This window comes from Nasonia vitripennis, chromosome 3, assembly GCF_009193385.2.
Source record: "Nasonia vitripennis strain AsymCx chromosome 3, Nvit_psr_1.1, whole genome shotgun sequence".
NCBI lineage: Eukaryota > Metazoa > Arthropoda > Insecta > Hymenoptera > Pteromalidae > Nasonia > Nasonia vitripennis.
Genome location: NC_045759.1, coordinates 13,425,530 through 13,440,670, shown reverse-complemented (window position 1 = coordinate 13,440,670; position 15,141 = coordinate 13,425,530). Strand labels below are relative to the sequence as shown.

General features: G+C 42.0%; 3 protein-coding genes and 2 non-coding genes across 10 annotated transcripts in view; 2 read left to right on the top strand and 3 right to left on the bottom strand.

Annotated features, from left to right (window-relative positions):
- The first annotated feature begins 1,204 nt into the window (after window positions 1-1,204).
- On the top strand, window positions 1,205-4,863 carry LOC107980966. The gene is made up of 5 exons (XM_016984764.3): window positions 1,205-1,430; window positions 1,539-1,821; window positions 1,906-2,313; window positions 2,456-2,711; window positions 4,408-4,863. Exons 3-5 carry the CDS (start codon window positions 1,986-1,988, stop codon window positions 4,427-4,429), a joined length of 606 nt encoding a protein of 201 aa, XP_016840253.1. The 5' UTR covers window positions 1,205-1,430; window positions 1,539-1,821; window positions 1,906-1,985; the 3' UTR covers window positions 4,430-4,863.
- Window positions 3,548-8,696, bottom strand: LOC100116200 (transmembrane protein 181). The gene is made up of 13 exons (XM_031927462.2): window positions 8,449-8,696; window positions 7,586-7,768; window positions 7,278-7,381; window positions 7,021-7,170; window positions 6,827-6,929; window positions 6,597-6,750; window positions 6,434-6,514; window positions 5,941-6,040; window positions 5,736-5,863; window positions 5,505-5,654; window positions 5,317-5,419; window positions 4,027-4,257; window positions 3,548-3,952 (listed from the first exon to the last, which is right to left on the bottom strand). The coding sequence occupies exons 2-13, from the start codon at window positions 7,732-7,734 to the stop codon at window positions 3,819-3,821; spliced, it is 1,587 nt and encodes a 528-aa protein (XP_031783322.1). The 5' UTR covers window positions 7,735-7,768; window positions 8,449-8,696; the 3' UTR covers window positions 3,548-3,818.
- A 438-nt stretch (window positions 8,697-9,134) lies between these two features.
- The window catches only part of LOC100116169 (phosphoinositide 3-kinase adapter protein 1), a 32,011-nt gene continuing 26,004 nt past the window's right edge, over window positions 9,135-15,141 (bottom strand). For 3 of the 6 annotated variants that reach the window (XM_008206298.4, XM_003424298.5, XM_008206300.3), the window contains 10 exons: window positions 14,783-15,079; window positions 14,545-14,680; window positions 14,082-14,272; window positions 13,931-14,003; window positions 13,479-13,856; window positions 12,583-13,020; window positions 12,391-12,507; window positions 12,220-12,314; window positions 10,307-10,568; window positions 9,135-10,234 (listed from right to left, as the gene is read on the bottom strand). In XM_008206298.4, the coding sequence (XP_008204520.1) occupies window positions 9,660-10,234; window positions 10,307-10,568; window positions 12,220-12,314; window positions 12,391-12,507; window positions 12,583-13,020; window positions 13,479-13,856; window positions 13,931-14,003; window positions 14,082-14,272; window positions 14,545-14,680; window positions 14,783-15,079 (2,562 nt within the window). In that variant the 3' untranslated portion in view covers window positions 9,135-9,659. The remainder of the gene's footprint in view (window positions 10,235-10,306; window positions 10,569-12,219; window positions 12,315-12,390; window positions 12,508-12,582; window positions 13,021-13,478; window positions 13,857-13,930; window positions 14,004-14,081; window positions 14,273-14,544; window positions 14,681-14,782; window positions 15,080-15,141) is intronic. The other 3 variants (XM_016984726.3, XM_032598495.1, XM_008206299.4) reach the window with 3 other exon arrangements.
- Window positions 11,095-11,213, bottom strand: LOC116416987. Its single transcript, XR_004227304.1, has one exon. It is a non-coding gene; the product is annotated as a 5S ribosomal RNA (ribosomal RNA).
- LOC116416993 lies at window positions 11,470-11,588 on the top strand. The gene has a single exon (XR_004227306.1). It is a non-coding gene; the product is annotated as a 5S ribosomal RNA (ribosomal RNA).

The following is a 15,141-nucleotide window of genomic DNA, read 5'->3' as shown; positions in this document are numbered from 1 at the left end:
GCGACCAACATATCGAGTTTACGTTATTTTTCTAAGTATAAAGTATGAAAAAATGCTTCAATAACGGATATTTAAAGCGTAATTTTACGCGCACTGTAGGCATAAAGTCAAGACCGAGGGCGTAAAATGAATCTTTACGCCCGAGTTTGACTTCGGCAGAAGAAAATGAAGTAAGCCACCGACTTTACGCATTAGTGCAAAAAGTCATTCCTTCTAAGGCAGCTCCGAAAAGCCAGCAAAATTCATATAGACCTACAATCCGCCCCCATTCCGAAGAGCCGAGCTCCGCACTCAAAGAGCGCGTACGAAATCCACCATAATAGCGCCCATATCGTCCTATCCCATCAAAGCCCTATTATATTCCCTTCCGCAACCAGTTTGGGCTTAATTACATGGGACGTCCCGAGCTCGGCACCGACCCAACGGGCGTTTCTCCTCCGTTCCCGTGCACGAATCTCCCCCCGCACGAGTCGAGTTCCGTGGCTTCGAGAAGGGGAACACGCTAACCGTTCCCTCGCCCGCTCTTTCTCTTCGCAACAGCTCGCGCAGAGTGGGTCGGCCGAGTTACGCAACGCTTCGCGCGAAGACAGATGAAATGGCGGCGGCGTTTCTGCGCGAGAGCGTTCGCGGCGAGCGTTGGGCAAATAAGCGTTGAAAAAATGAATGTATACCGACGGCGTGCGTAAAACGACTATTTTACGCACGGCGTTTTTCCGCGAGTAGGTCGCCACATTGACCGAGTGCACTTGTGGGAATGAGAGAGCGAAAGAGCGAGAGAGAGAGAGAGTGAGAGAGAGAGAGAGAGAGAAAGAGAGAAAGAGAGAAAGAGAGAGAGAGAGAGAGAGAGAGTCTAATATTGCATTGCGATATTAGTGGCGTAAGTAGTACTTTACGGTATGACGTGTATAAGCGCCCGAGCGTATATAGCGAGTGCGCCCATGAAGAACGACTTATATGACACGCATACATTATTTTATAGAATTATAGCACTGTCTAGCATAAATCCGCTGTCACGCCTATCTGTGGCGTTAGCGATATGTATACGGTGCAATAAAGGACTACTTCTACTTATGCCACGCAGTGCTATAAATGCGGATTTTAGCCACACTGTGCTATAAATAATTTTCTGAAGTAGGTGTATTGTACGTATAGTCAAAATCCAGCTGTACTGGTATTTAAACGGTTAACGAGCGGCACTTGAGTGTATACTTAAGTATCCGATGGCCAGGTAGTTTTCTCAGTGGGTGATGACGGCGAGGGCGGCGATGCAATTAGCTGAACCGGTGTAAAATTACCTACTTATTTATCTGTATGCGTATATACTACTACTATATGTAATGTGTGCAGAAATTCGTCGACGAAACATATCCACGAGTGGAGGTGACAGAAGTGGAAACCCAGGATTTCCTTGATTCTTTCAACAAATTACAGTATGTAACTAGAATTATTGTTTTAAGATATTGGGTTATTGTGACAGTTATAAACTCTCAAAAATTGCTAATTTTTGTCATTCGAAATCTGTTTCTTTCAACAAATAGCCAGCTTTACAGACTCCAGCGCTCGTAAAGACGTGGTATCAAAAGAAATATAAAGAGAACTGCTGCTGATGTCTCTGGCTCGACTCGAGACAACGACGATGGTGTTGACGACTACGCTAGATATAGCTCGAAGTTATGTTTTGACGTGCCCGATAAAAGTTTTCACTTGGCACAAATTCATGAGTTGTTGGACATTGTGCAAAATTTACCAAAGATCAAGGATTATCAACGGGCCCTTGTGAAAATCAATATTGCGCAAACCATACTTGCAGATTTAACACAGGTGACTACTGTAGTACTATACTTTATTTTTTCCAAAGTACAGTCTGTCTGTCCGATTTAAGTTGTCTATTGCCATTTTTACAAGCCATTCAAGTCGAATGCGATACTAAAAGGGAAAAATCAGACGGACCCACGCCAGCAAAACGGAATCGCGGCAGAAAGGATATGCATAAAGATATCGAAAACGAAAAAGGCAAAGATTGCGAAGACGGTAGAGACGAAGATGACGAGTACACGGCAGACGAGATAGCCTTGTCAAGACGATTAAAGGGTGCGAAGTACCGGGCTCGCCAAGCTAATGGACAAATCGTCAAGTTACCACCAACAGCTGATGCCGTTTCAAAAGACAAGAGAGATGAAGGAACTTGCCAGGCCAGCAGCAGGAAAAGCCTCTATAGCACAGATAAGATTAATGTGTCGGATACATCCTCGTACTGTTCGGCGATAAGTGAACTCCTCATAGAGCGGCAAATGAATAATCAGAGCAATTTTGGTACGCAAAATTTTTGTTCATAAGTATTAATTTGAAAAAACTTTCTTTTACTCCAACCGCAGCTATGGGGCGCGGTACATTCAGTACCGGTCAGTTAGAAATATATTTCATATAATTTTTCTTTCGTGTCCTATTTTGGCAGCCGGGGAATTTGTAAGCAAACCCTCAAAGACGTCAGAAATCGCAGCAACTCCACGCACTGATCGAAAGCGGGTGTGGCAAGGCAATGGCGATAAAAAATCACTTAATGATCCGGCAGCGCAGGTGATGGACAGCAGCGGCAGTGGCTGCGATAGCCAAATTCCAAAAGTGCAGTCGTTAAAGACTGCTGCTGCTGGTGACGATTCATTGACCAAAAAGGCGAGAGGGATCCGGAAAACACTTCGCCGGCTGCTACTGTAATTTTGCTTTATTTTCTAGAAATTTGTTTATTTATGTGTTTGACGGACTTGAAATCAGTTTATAATGATACGATACAATAGTTCGAGTCACGTGCGCGTTAATGTTAGTTATTTGTTTGACGATTTGAGACGAGAAAACTTCCAAAGAACGTATGTTGCTTTTGGTGCCTAAGTATACAGCTCGCATCTTGCATTCTAGAAAAACGTATGTTTAATTGTGAAATTCTAATTATTATTTATTCGTTCTTTAAATTCATACAAGAAGTCGTTTACCCATATCATTGATATCTATCCGGAATGATATTTATCGCTTATGCTTTGTATAAATTTCTCAGCTCTACATAAATGAGATTTGTTGCAATAAAATAATAAAAATATCTTCGCTTTAAATGGCTGAAAAGTCCATAAAAATAGATTCTAAATCATCTATCAAATGTCTAAACATTTGAACCTTAATCGCAGTAATGCTTGTGAATGGAATGAACTACAGAGAGCTGACTGCATTTTGTTTCTATTCTATGAGAAATGATTAAATGTTATTGTAGCAGAGCTCACACTCGGGTATAAATCATCATTCTGGTACTCGAGCAGGAGGTGGGGCTATATTAAAAATTGAATTAGGGTATAAAGTCACTTTGGAGAATCCGTAAGGTGTATATTTAAAATAGACAATATTAAAAATAATGGTTGAATAAAAATCAAGCTTGTAGAGTAATTTCCAGTGTCGTTTTATTTATCATAAAGATTTTAATTAAATAGGATATAATTCTCTTAAATCTTTATACATCATCAGGATTTCAAATACACACCAACAAGAAAGGATGAAACAATCATCAATTGTATATTATATTTATTTTTTTTAATATATATATATATATATATTTACACTTTCTGTCGAGTTTCACATCATCATCATCATCGTCGCACGTAAAAAAGCATCTGCGTATCAAATAACAAATAAATCGGCGCCCGTCATCTTGAAATAACGTACTTGCAAGAATAGTATTATGTATAGTCTGTTTCTCTGTGCTACGCGTTGACCGACGACCATAATTATTAGTCTGCTCTCTTAAAAATTGAATTTCTTCGAGGTAACTCATTTTCTCAGTCGCTGTCGTCCGTGTTGCGAGGCGCACGCGTCAGCGGTCGTCTGCTGTCCTCGTCAGAACCGTAAATCACCTCTTCGTCCGAATCGTTGATCATCGAGAACGATGGGTTGTCCTTTGTTATCGACGAATCTACAACAAATTTTTTGTCGTTGCAATTTAGTTGAAGCAATGCTTTTGTCTTTGAGAAATGAGACTGTACTCACGTTGCCCGTAGACTTGTTGCACGCCTGGTGCGTATACATATGCCATTGTGTATAGATAAAAGTTCAGAAGCCCGTAGAGGGCCATGAATTGGGCGGAGGTTCGATAGTGCGTTGATAATCTCGAGGCAAAACTGTCCTCAAGAACCCCGGCGCCGAATTGTCGAGCTGTCACCAGAGCCGAGACACCGACCACGATGCTGGCAAATAGCGTTAAAAACCTTAGTCGCAAATCTGAAACATAGTTAGAAATATATATTAGACGATTCAGAAACGTATTCTAGTGTATTTCTCTATTCTATTCTTATAATCGTTAAAATATTTTGACTCCTATAAGCCTCCTTATAAAGTCATTCTCATGTCAATAAATCTTTCTGTACACAGATTACCACGGCGCATTCAATAAAGGCGAACAGAAGTGGGATTAATCACTTGTGAATCTCAGGGCCATTCAAGCTGGACAATAGCCCTATTATAAAGATACTGTGAGGTAGGCAGAAGCAGCGAAGCGTGTGCACACAGCGGGAACCCGAAAAGGTGCAGGTAAGCGGCGGGAGGAGCCTATCAGAAAAGTAAATACCTGCGACAGGTATAAGAGAGTACCTGGGGAGACTTTATAAATGGACACCTTGTGGTTCCGTACTAATGGCAGAAATTGTGGATTCGTGAATCTCAACTCAACTTGAGTATAGTTATTGTGAAGCATTAGTACTTTTGTTCTATTTTGATGATTGAATTGTGATTAGAAGTTTTGTACGATCTTTCGCATTTATAGTCTTAAAAATAATAATGTTTATATAAAAAACTTAATTTTTGCAAACTACACTTAAGAGAACTTCATAATTTATGCGTAACAGTAAGAGCAGTGAATAGCTTTTTGTTTTTGTAGATTCGCGAAATAGTTCTTAATCTATAAAATTTTAATCTAAGAGATATTACAATGCATCTGACACTGGCTTTCAAATTTTTCTAAATATGATTCGATTTCACTTTCTACCACTCGACCTTTGATCTTGGAAAATAGAAAGAAGGAGGATCCTGATCCGGCATTGGAGATTTGGCAACAGAGGCAAGACCAAAAAGAGCAGAAACTGTAGCGAAATTCCTTTTAATGTGAGGGAGAAAGGATATAAAACCGGTTTGGTCCGCAGCTGCTGCTTCTTCGAGACACAAAAGACACGAACGAATTCAAAACCTTTCTGCAGCCATGATTGCCTCTTACATCATCTTATGCGAATTTCTGAGCTATCTAAATGTAAGTAAAATCAAAATCAAATCGTAATATATATTTACCAAAGTACGGCATAGAGCGTAGTTCGCTGTACGCTCGAAGCACCAATAACAGGAGGTATGCTATGTATATTCCTCCAACCGAGAAGAAGAATACTTTGAAACCCTGAATACAGAAAAAATAATTATGTTACGAAACTTCGCGCAACAGACAAATCCGAAGCATTGCTATGGATGGAATTTTGACTCACATAATAATTTGAAGTGTCTAGGACATAATTGTACGTCGGATCTTCAAGTTCTGAACACCGCAACCATGTTGCGAGCGTTAGGGCCGCGCCCCACAGAGATCCTACTACTAACAATTTTGGCAAGTAAAATGTTGCTATTCGCCTCTCATTCTGTTAATGAAAAAATTATCGTTGAATATGTGTAACCGAATAGAATCAAACGTGTTTTCAAGTTTTTGTAATTAATTTTACCTGTCTCAATCCATGATAGACACAGAGCCAAAACATTAATATGGCACAGAGAAAAGTCGTCTGCAAAACGGCATCGATCATTCCAGGCAACCATGAATTCATTAGGAATGTCGTTGGGAATAGCGGATCTAGAAAGTGTTACATTTAGAAATTTTTTATCGTAGCTGAATTACAAACAATCGCAAAATATTTACTCTTTACTCACTATTATAAAGTATTAGTAAAGGCAATAAGACGGAGATCCATTTCTGTTCTATAGACCAGTCTTGAACGGGATACTTTCTTAGCGAGTTTCCAAACCAACACTGCAAAAAGATTCGTAATTATATTTTTTACAGAGCAATGAAATTAATGGAAAAAAAACATCGCGAAAGCTCGTATAATAAAACTGCTGTTGCATCACGTGCGGTACAAGTTGCAAAAGTTCCATTCATAACACTGTATCAGTAAGAGGAGTGCACGTTTCAAATTTTCATGACTTAAATATCAACATCAGCTGACGAGTTATATCATATCGCACACAAGTGAATGAACGTAGAGTGTAACGTAAATATACGCGCTTAAATTTATCACCACGTTTCCAGTTGCTGCGATAATGTTCATTCACAAGTGCCTTATGAATGAAGCATGAGTACTGTTATACGTAATCATAATATTGACATCTCATAATTATTAATGAACTTCGTATATACACTCACCGTTACAACAAACGTGAACAGCAGGAAGATCAATCTAAACCAGATTTCGATTTGCGTGAAAGCCGGATTATAATGTTTGAACTGCAAAGGGGAAAAAGAAAATTGACAAATTAGGTTTTTACTGTGCGACAATTCTGTTTATTGCATATAATTGCTTACTGACGTAGAAAGTAAGATCCCGAATAGTGTAGCGTTGGTGGAAGCTCTCTAGTCCGAAAAATCGGACTGTGATAATATAGTGTCCATACTCGAGGAACCCAAGATGTGCGACAACTATCTCCTCGCAGGCTTGTCTCTCGCATTTTAGATGCCTCGTCCTAACAATGGAAAATGAGATGCTTGGTAAAAATAATGGTTGGCTAGAGCGATTAGTACAACTTTTGGTGAAATTACCGGTTATGGCCGCCCTCTGGTGTTAAAACATGCTCGACTTTGCGCTCGACGGTAATACCGTCAATCGAAACACTAACTTGAAAACTTTTGTCGTATCTTTCGTCTGAAATTATTAATACAGTGTTAATGTTACTAAACTGCATTAAAATGTTGTTATTAATGCGATTGTGGGCCTATTGATAAAATTTTCGTACCGTCGTTATTGGACGTCGATAACTTAGCTATCACCCATAACTGCTGACTGTAAGTCGATAAGGCTGGTGTGTTCATGATAAATGGACCAGTAGCCATGTCGCTTGCGTTCAAATGTGCTTTTTGCTCCGACGTTGATGTTATCGGAGGTCCTGTAAAAATCATCGTTATTAAAATTGTTAGTTTTTCTATCAAAATGATATTGTGCGGTAGCAAAAATTTTAAAATTATGAAAGGGAGGCAAGGATTTTTGACTTACCAGCGAGACCAATAAATACTGCTAGTCCGAAACAAGCGAAAAATGCAACTATTACCATAACAAACTCTCTTTTGTGCATAGAGTACAATCGCATATTCACTGACCTGCAATAATAAGTGCAATTAATAATGGATCAACGATATAAAAATACACATCTAACCTAAAATTCATCAACGCAAAGTAAAAATAATTCCACGGAAGCAACATAACTTTTACATACATAAAAACTTCCTTCAGATTACACATTTTCCTGTAAACAACTGCTATTTATCCCTGATATAATAAATAGAAAGTGTATGAGTACTAACCTTTCGCATCGGTCGTGATGATACGCAGGTGCTATGTATTTGTTGAACTCGCTGAAAATATCGCTGCATTGGGACAGCGCGTTTCGCACTTTAAAGTTCCAGCCTCCGGAAGGTAAATGGTACGAGTATCCCAGATTGGGCCCGTCCATTTTACTCGTCTCTCAGTCGCGCAGCAGCGCGCCTCTGCAAGTAGTCCAAAAACGACGACGCGCGCGATGTAAAAACATTTTTCAATCTTGTAAAGGCGTAGAAAATGATACAATAGTATCTTCAACATGCTGATGTATAAAAAAAGGCTTTCTGATTGTCGGACAGAGGTTATGTAGTGGTTATAAGAGTTTTGTGGTTATTTCATGATGATAAGTAACGTGAATTTATTCGAGAAACAAGTGACTTTTGTAGAATTTGATATGGGATCATGCGCATTGAGGGTTGTTTTTGTAAAGCTTATGAATAACAATAAATCGCTATCGTCCGATTGTTTGATTAACAATCAAATTGAGATATTAAAATATTGGCCATAGAAATCAAAATCTGAATTGAAATTCACGGCATTGACTTCCATAGTAACTTTTGGAACACAGTTTATTTCAATTTATCCCAATGCATCACTAAGAGTTTGAAGCAGCTGTGGAAAGGCCCTGGCATATCGCATATCGTGCGCTTTACTTCAAAGTCAACAATCGATCATCCGAGATAACGAAAAAATCTTTATGTCCCTATATGCCGACATTGAAAAGCTCTTAGCTCGTCTCAATATCAAAATCCGCCTCAAAACTAAAATAACACCACCTATTCCCAATGCTAAAAGTCAACACGCCAACTCTCCCCGTCTAACTTCTCAAAAACCACTTGTCACTTACCGACGACAGTACACCCAAGCAACGTAATTCTCTCTTATTTTATCTCTGTCGTCGATTGAAGCTACGAAAACTGCGCCCTCCGCCGTCTTCTCGACTCATGGTCCTCCGATCTCAGCGTCGGACGACTCGAAGAGTCCTCTGAATACCTGTGATAATTCGTAGACGCAGCTTCGACGATCAGAGATCACCGGGACTTTGGCTAAAACTGCCGTACGTGTGCGCGCCTGGGGCGTCGTGACGACGACTGCGCACTGGAGTACCTTATCGATCTGCTCGTATTAAATGCGTGCGCGCCTCGGCTCTGTGGATGTAGGGGTGAATACTGGTGTGTGCGTGTGTGCGCAGCGGTGCAGTGGAGACTACAACGTTTTACGCACGATGGGAAATGTGGAGCGACGCTCGGTTAGCCGATATATCGGGGAGAAAATGGATCGAAGAGCGAGTGCGTTTTGAGGGGATATAGTTCGTAGTGTTCGGTGGGAGATTCGGTTTTCGAAAAGCCCGCGGTGTTTGTAGTTGAGAGGGATGGTTGTAGGTGGCGTTTGAATTCTCGATTTCATCGTTAACAGTAAACCTTGGATTTATTATAATAAACTATTGTAAATTATATAATATTAAAGATTGAAAATTTATAAAATCTTGCTCTATTCAAGGTATAGGGATAAGAAATTGACTCGAAACTTTTGTTGGTATATAATACACTTATAAAATAAACGTAACATTTATTAAAAACATTAGGTATAATAATTACAATACGATTTCGTGTATAAAAAGCACTGCTGATCCACTCTTTAGTCTAGAAACAAAATAAAATACATAACATCGAACACGAATATACTGCTCATCGATGTCAGATTATAATTATAGCGTGCTAGATAGTCGTATAAAAATTTGAATTACGTTCACGAACATAAATAATCATATAATGTCAACCATATACATAGCTCTATTAATACGCAATGATAATAAAGATCTCGTCTCCGACAGCGAAGCATTGAGATGTCGCTTTCGTTCGTACGATTCGTCATTTATAAACATATACAAAAATACAAATAAGTTGAAGATAAAAAGACATTACAATCATAACGCACTGATACAAGGCACAATACAAAGCACATATACATTCACACTCATCCGCTCGAACGATTCGCACGTAATATAGACTTTTCCAATATCTTTGTTCGTTCGTAAACTATTAAAAAAACGTCACTTCACTCGTCGCTGTTTTTTTCCGTCACGGTCGTCGCCTCAGCGAAACTGAATTCACATCGTGGCGGTACCGGTGGGGCTGGCAGTTTCTTTAAAGTCACTCCGAAATTTCTGGCGATTTCTTCGGAAGCCGCCACTTGCACATTCGTGTAGTCCGGAACGTTCTCCACTTGTTTTAGCACTTGTGTCGCGGTCTCCTGATCGGTATTGAGTATCTTCGGGCTCTCTGGTTCCTCGATCTTCTCCTCGACCTTGTCGGCGTTTTCGTTATCGGTATCGTTCTCGCTGCTATCGTCGTCGTCGTCGATTTCCTCCTTGATCTTAAGTGGTTTGCTCGGTTCGGCATGAATCTCAGGCTGTATCGTGAGGACGTTGTCCGTGGTCGGTTGCTGTGCCGCGATGTTCACGTATTGGAAAGGTATGCACATACCCGGGGGTGGAATGAGGATCGGACTGACGTCAGCGTAGTTAATCTGGTTGGACTTCCCGTCGTCGCAATTGGCCAGGAACTCGCGAGAGGCGTCGATCGGCGTGCTCGGAGTTTTCAGATCCCTCGTGCTACCGTTCGCTCGGAAAGCTGATAAGATTTATTTATTAAATTTCATTTCTCAAAGTGCAATAATATTTAATCGTTGTTTTTGATACTCACAGTGTATGGGCAAACCGGACGGTGGAAAGGAGATGTAGTACTCTTTGTCGTCGACTGTAGAATGGGAAGACTTAACTGGTCGCAGATCGAGTTCACTGGTGCTCGCTATTGCGGCCGCGCGACTCGGTTGTGGCGTGTACCTCGAAGGTTGATGATGTTGCTGATGTGGATTCTGTTGGTAAATCCGACCGTGGAAAGGTTTGGGTGCCGGAGGGATCTCATAGCTTGTCATGCCCGAGGCTTTGTCTTCTGCCACTGGGTGCTATAACAAAATTATTCGTTGAACTTTTAGTTATAACGTTGATATAAATGTTACTATCAAAGGAATATACTACAAATGGTCAAAGCGTTGAAATGAAATGCAACAACGTTTTTCGTATCTAATGTCGAGTCGATGCTGGAAAAGCAGTGGCTATTACGACTTCGGGCACGGTTGCACGTTGTAACCAGATGTTGAGATGTAAGTGTTGAGAGAGGGTATGCCAACGATAGGGCCTTTCAAAAACCTTTAGTTCCAGGGTTACAAAGCATGTCTGAGACATACAGTAACGCCTCGACTTTTGAAGAGAACTGTTCGCTTTTAATTCTTCAGGCCACAATGCTTATCGTGCAGTACGCCAACATTTTTAAATCATTTGCAGAATAGAAAATTTATTGTTTTTTTTTTGCCGAGTTCAAACTTGTTCCTAGTGTTATCAAATAGAATATAGTGATAGAATTGAAGATTCAATCGGTAGATTCCTTATTCAAATTCAAATAAAAAAGATTAAATGAAAACAAAAAGGAGGTGGCAACAGCACGCGGGGTTCCCAAGCGGTCACCCATCCAAGTACTAACCGCGCCTAACGCTGCTTAACTTCGGTGATCGGACGAGAACCGGTGTATTCAGCGTAGTATGGACGTTGCCGAAATGTATGATAAAGATGACGCACATATGTCTCCAATTAAGTAATAGTAGTTTATATTCGACCGATGGTAAGTTAGGGATCTCAACTCTGCAGTAGATAATCAAAAAGAGCATTATACATATGCGTGTGATCTAAAAATGTGGGGATTTTGTGGCCCTTATGGGGGCCCTTATGGGGTCAGCAGATTATAGACAGCCCAAGGTTATTTATATTAGTTTATTGCTTGTTTTATTTAAGTTTTCTTCGTCTAATGTCGGCAACGTCCATACTACGCTGAATACACCGGTTCTCGTCCGATCACCGAAGTTAAGCAGCGTTAGGCGCGGTTAGTACTTGGATGGGTGACCGCTTGGGAACCCCGCGTGCTGTTGCCACCTCTCTTTTGTTTTCATTTCATTTTTTCGATTTAATACTTAATAGGCGAATTCCTAATTTGATTAAATGTTCGTTCTTATTCGTTAAGTATCTTTTAAATCCTGCATGGATATCATTAAATAACTTACAAATCCAATTCACTGAAACTCCGTCATATACGGCTTAAAATAATTCTAATGATTTATTTTATGGCAACTCCACAAATCGTAAAATCAAGAGACGAGACGGCATGTGCTGGATTTTATGGTGCAGATGCCTTGTCTCGGAAAAGCTTTAAAGGTTCCATTGTTTTAATTACCCTCTTCTGAATACTATGTCTCAAGATCTGGCTACAGTGGGCAGCTATTGGCGCTTCAGGCGGTTGTTAAATTGACTGCGTTTGATTTTTTTCTTGAGAAAGATGTGCGCATTGTGTGAATTCGTTTGAGAATTAAATTAATTAATAAATATCACACAATCGTTTAAAAATCAAATCGCACACATGACACAACTTAATTTTTTTAAATATTATTGAAACCACGCAGTAAAGCTTGAGAATAAACTATTACATTTTTCTACTTTGAATTCGGCTTTCAATATTCCCATTCTGTTGTACAACTTTTTTTATTACAACATGAAATAAAAACTTACTCTGCGGTCTTCTGTGTCAGAGTGCGTTCCGCTGTCGCCTAAACTAGTGCCACTGCATCCGCTGACGGTGCTCATTCGTCCAGAGGAAGACGAGCCTAAAAAAATAATTCAAATTAATTAATACTCTTAAATTCGACTCACCAACGACAATCCAACAAATGAAACACATACTCGAAACACTGTGAAGACTGAGACTGCTGACGGGACGACGATCCGCCAAGTTTCCACCGACGCCGTTCTGCTTGCTCGAGGCCGCATCCTCGCTCGTGCCCGCAGGGTCTTTAGAATCTTTGTCCACAGTAAAAGTTTGGTTAAATTTCGCAAAACAAATGTTGTACACTACTAATGAAATTTCGAGTCTACCTTTCTTTCCCTTGGTAAAGAACTTCCTGATCCTGTCGAAAGGCGTCGGCGCCTTCATCTCGTCCTTGATCCTTTTTTGTATCCTCTCGTACTCGTCGCGCATCGCCGAGAGCTGACGCTGTTTGTCCTTGAAGCTCTGCTGCACGTCGTTCCGGTTCCGCCAGTTCTCGACGAGTCTCTCGACCTCCGATATGGTGAACACGTTGTTCTTGAAGTCCGTGATGATCTCGAGCAGCTCGTCTTGGGGACTTTCGCGCGACGAGGACTTGTTGCTGGATCGGCCCAGACTGGACGATTTGCCGGCGTTGCTTTGCTGGTCGCTGGAAGTCTCGCTTTTTCCGTCGGCCGTTGGAGTTTCCGGAGCTGGACTCTGGCTGATCAGTTGTTGCGACGAAGATAGACTAGGGGTCGATGCGACTGAGTCCGGTGATCGTAGACCTGGGTGAAGGGCGTGCAACGTTCTTTTTTAGTTTTGTCGATGAGTTATATTTTTGGGTCAGTGATCGACGAGAGATGAGATGTGGAGTGAGCGCGTATGCGCGTGATAATAGTTTAAAACTTTGATTAATGAATTTCAGCTTAGCTTTCAAATAAGTCGTAATGAAAGGTGCCGTGATTTATGTTGAGTGTACTGAAAAATATCGCAAACTACAATTAAAAAGTTTCGAATTTTCAAGATTTCAAAAAAGAGATTAATTTTTCAGTACGCATGTCTTAAAAAGGAGCTTGCCTCTAAGTGATCACTTTAATACTTAATAGCAGAGAGAAACGTTTTTTGAACTGAAAACTCCTTAATTTCGCCGAGCTTTCAAACTTTTCCACTTTCCATCTCACCACCATCACCACCCTTATAAGATCTGTAGCGAAATTCAATGAAAAAATGAGGGCGATCGAACCTGCAGGATTCATCTGCATGTAACCTTGTAATGGTAGCTCCAGATTAGAAGCGTTGAGAGTCGAACTGGACGACGCGTATCCCGCAGCCAGTGGCGTCGGCGTTGCGGATCCGCTGTCCTCGGAGCCAGCTGCGGTCGAGGCCGGTACCACCGGGTTTGGCTGGGGTAAAGGCGGAGGCGTCGAGTAGTCCGGGAAGGTACGACAGATGGCGGTGACTGGTCGCGCCGTGGGTGGTACCGAGTAAGCTTCGCTCAGGGGCCGAGGACGGCAATAGTCCTCCTGGTATCGCGAGCACGACGTCGAGGTACCACTGCTGCAGGCTTCTTCCGCCATTGGCATGAGACGCTCGCCGTGGTGGTGCATCGGTGTACGGTAGCCTGAAGGCAGAGAATCGATGTAGAGCCCTTTTTTCGAGACTTGATGAATTTTGAAAAAAAGTCAAATCACTCACCGTTCGCGCTACCATTTGTGTTCTCGCTCATGACCTTGAGGTAGCTGTACATATTCGAGAATTCGTTCATTTGCTGCAACGAAAAGGATGCATTTTTAATTAGACTCGTAATCTAGTAGAGTATCCACTTTCGCTGAACCGTTACGCTTACCATGTAACCGCGAAGTTGATGTGCCAGTCTGACATGACCGGCCTGTTCGGCAAGATCAGCAGGTGTGTAGTCATTGGCGTTTCTCATGTCGCAGGCGATGTCGCCGCCCGGGCACTCGAGTAGTTGCCAAGCGAGCTTCTCCAGACCGAAACGAGCCGCGAAGTGCAGTAGCGTTGGATTTTCCTCGGAACCTGATGGTAAAGAGGAGGCGGCGTTATTGTATGGGTGTACACACTGGAGTGAAATAGGTCATCCCCAGGCAGACACGCGTTCACAGGGGATCGACGCCAGCGATATCGAATTTAGATTCGTATCTCACCAGTAGCGGCAAGTGTCAAAGAGAGAAAAAGCCGCGCGCTGGGCCTTGGACCCCTCTATACAATACTACTCCCTTACCTGTCTACCTGGACTTGCCTCTCTCTACTTAATGCTTTACAAAGCGGACAAAAAAAAGGGAACTCACTCGAATGGTTCTTGGAGAGCTGGAGACTACCCGGCGGGTTAGAGAGCAGGTTGAAGTGCGGCGGTATGTTTTTCTGAAACGCGTGCACCATCCAATTATCCAATTGCTCCCTGTCGCCTGGATTAAAGCCGAAGGTCTGGAATAAGAGATTGAAATTAAGCCACTTCCTTGTACTGTCCCACGCGCGTTATTTCCCTCCTCGCACGCTCGCATGTACAAAAATAAAGCGTCGACTCACCTGACACATGAACTCGAGGGGATTGTCGTGCGCCCTGAGTATCTGATCGAGTTCCCGTAGGCGACTCTCACACTTGACCTGGCGAACGCCAAGGGCCGTACCGTTGCGGGCTATCCTGACACCGACGAGCATCGACACGTCGAGGCAGCGCTCCGGGATGGAGAATTGCAAGGTGTAAGGGTTGCGCCGCTTCACGTGGCTGACCTCGATCGCCTCGCCGCAACGGTCGACCGTCACCACCACGCTGTCGTCTGGCTGTAGCGGCTCGTTTAACAGCGCGAGTATGCGGTTCTGGCCCTGTTACATCGCGGTAAAGAGAAGAAGGTCGATTACATTGTAAATTTGCGAATCGACGATTT

Coding starts and splice junctions, on each gene's coding strand:
- LOC100116200 (XM_031927462.2), bottom strand. CDS start 7,734: ATGGACGGGCCCAATCTGGGATACTCGTACCATTTACCTTCCGGAGGC. Junction 6,751..6,826: donor CCAGAGGGCGGCCATAACCG/GTAATTTCACCA, acceptor TTCCATTGTTAG/GACGAGGCATCTAAAATGCG. Junction 5,864..5,940: donor TTTACTAATACTTTATAATA/GTGAGTAAAGAG, acceptor AACACTTTCTAG/ATCCGCTATTCCCAACGACA.
- LOC107980966 (XM_016984764.3), top strand. CDS start 1,986: ATGCATAAAGATATCGAAAACGAAAAAGGCAAAGATTGCGAAGACGGT. Junction 2,314..2,455: donor GAATAATCAGAGCAATTTTG/GTACGCAAAATT, acceptor CTATTTTGGCAG/CCGGGGAATTTGTAAGCAAA. Junction 2,712..4,407: donor ACACTTCGCCGGCTGCTACT/GTAATTTTGCTT, acceptor TTCTGTACACAG/ATTACCACGGCGCATTCAAT.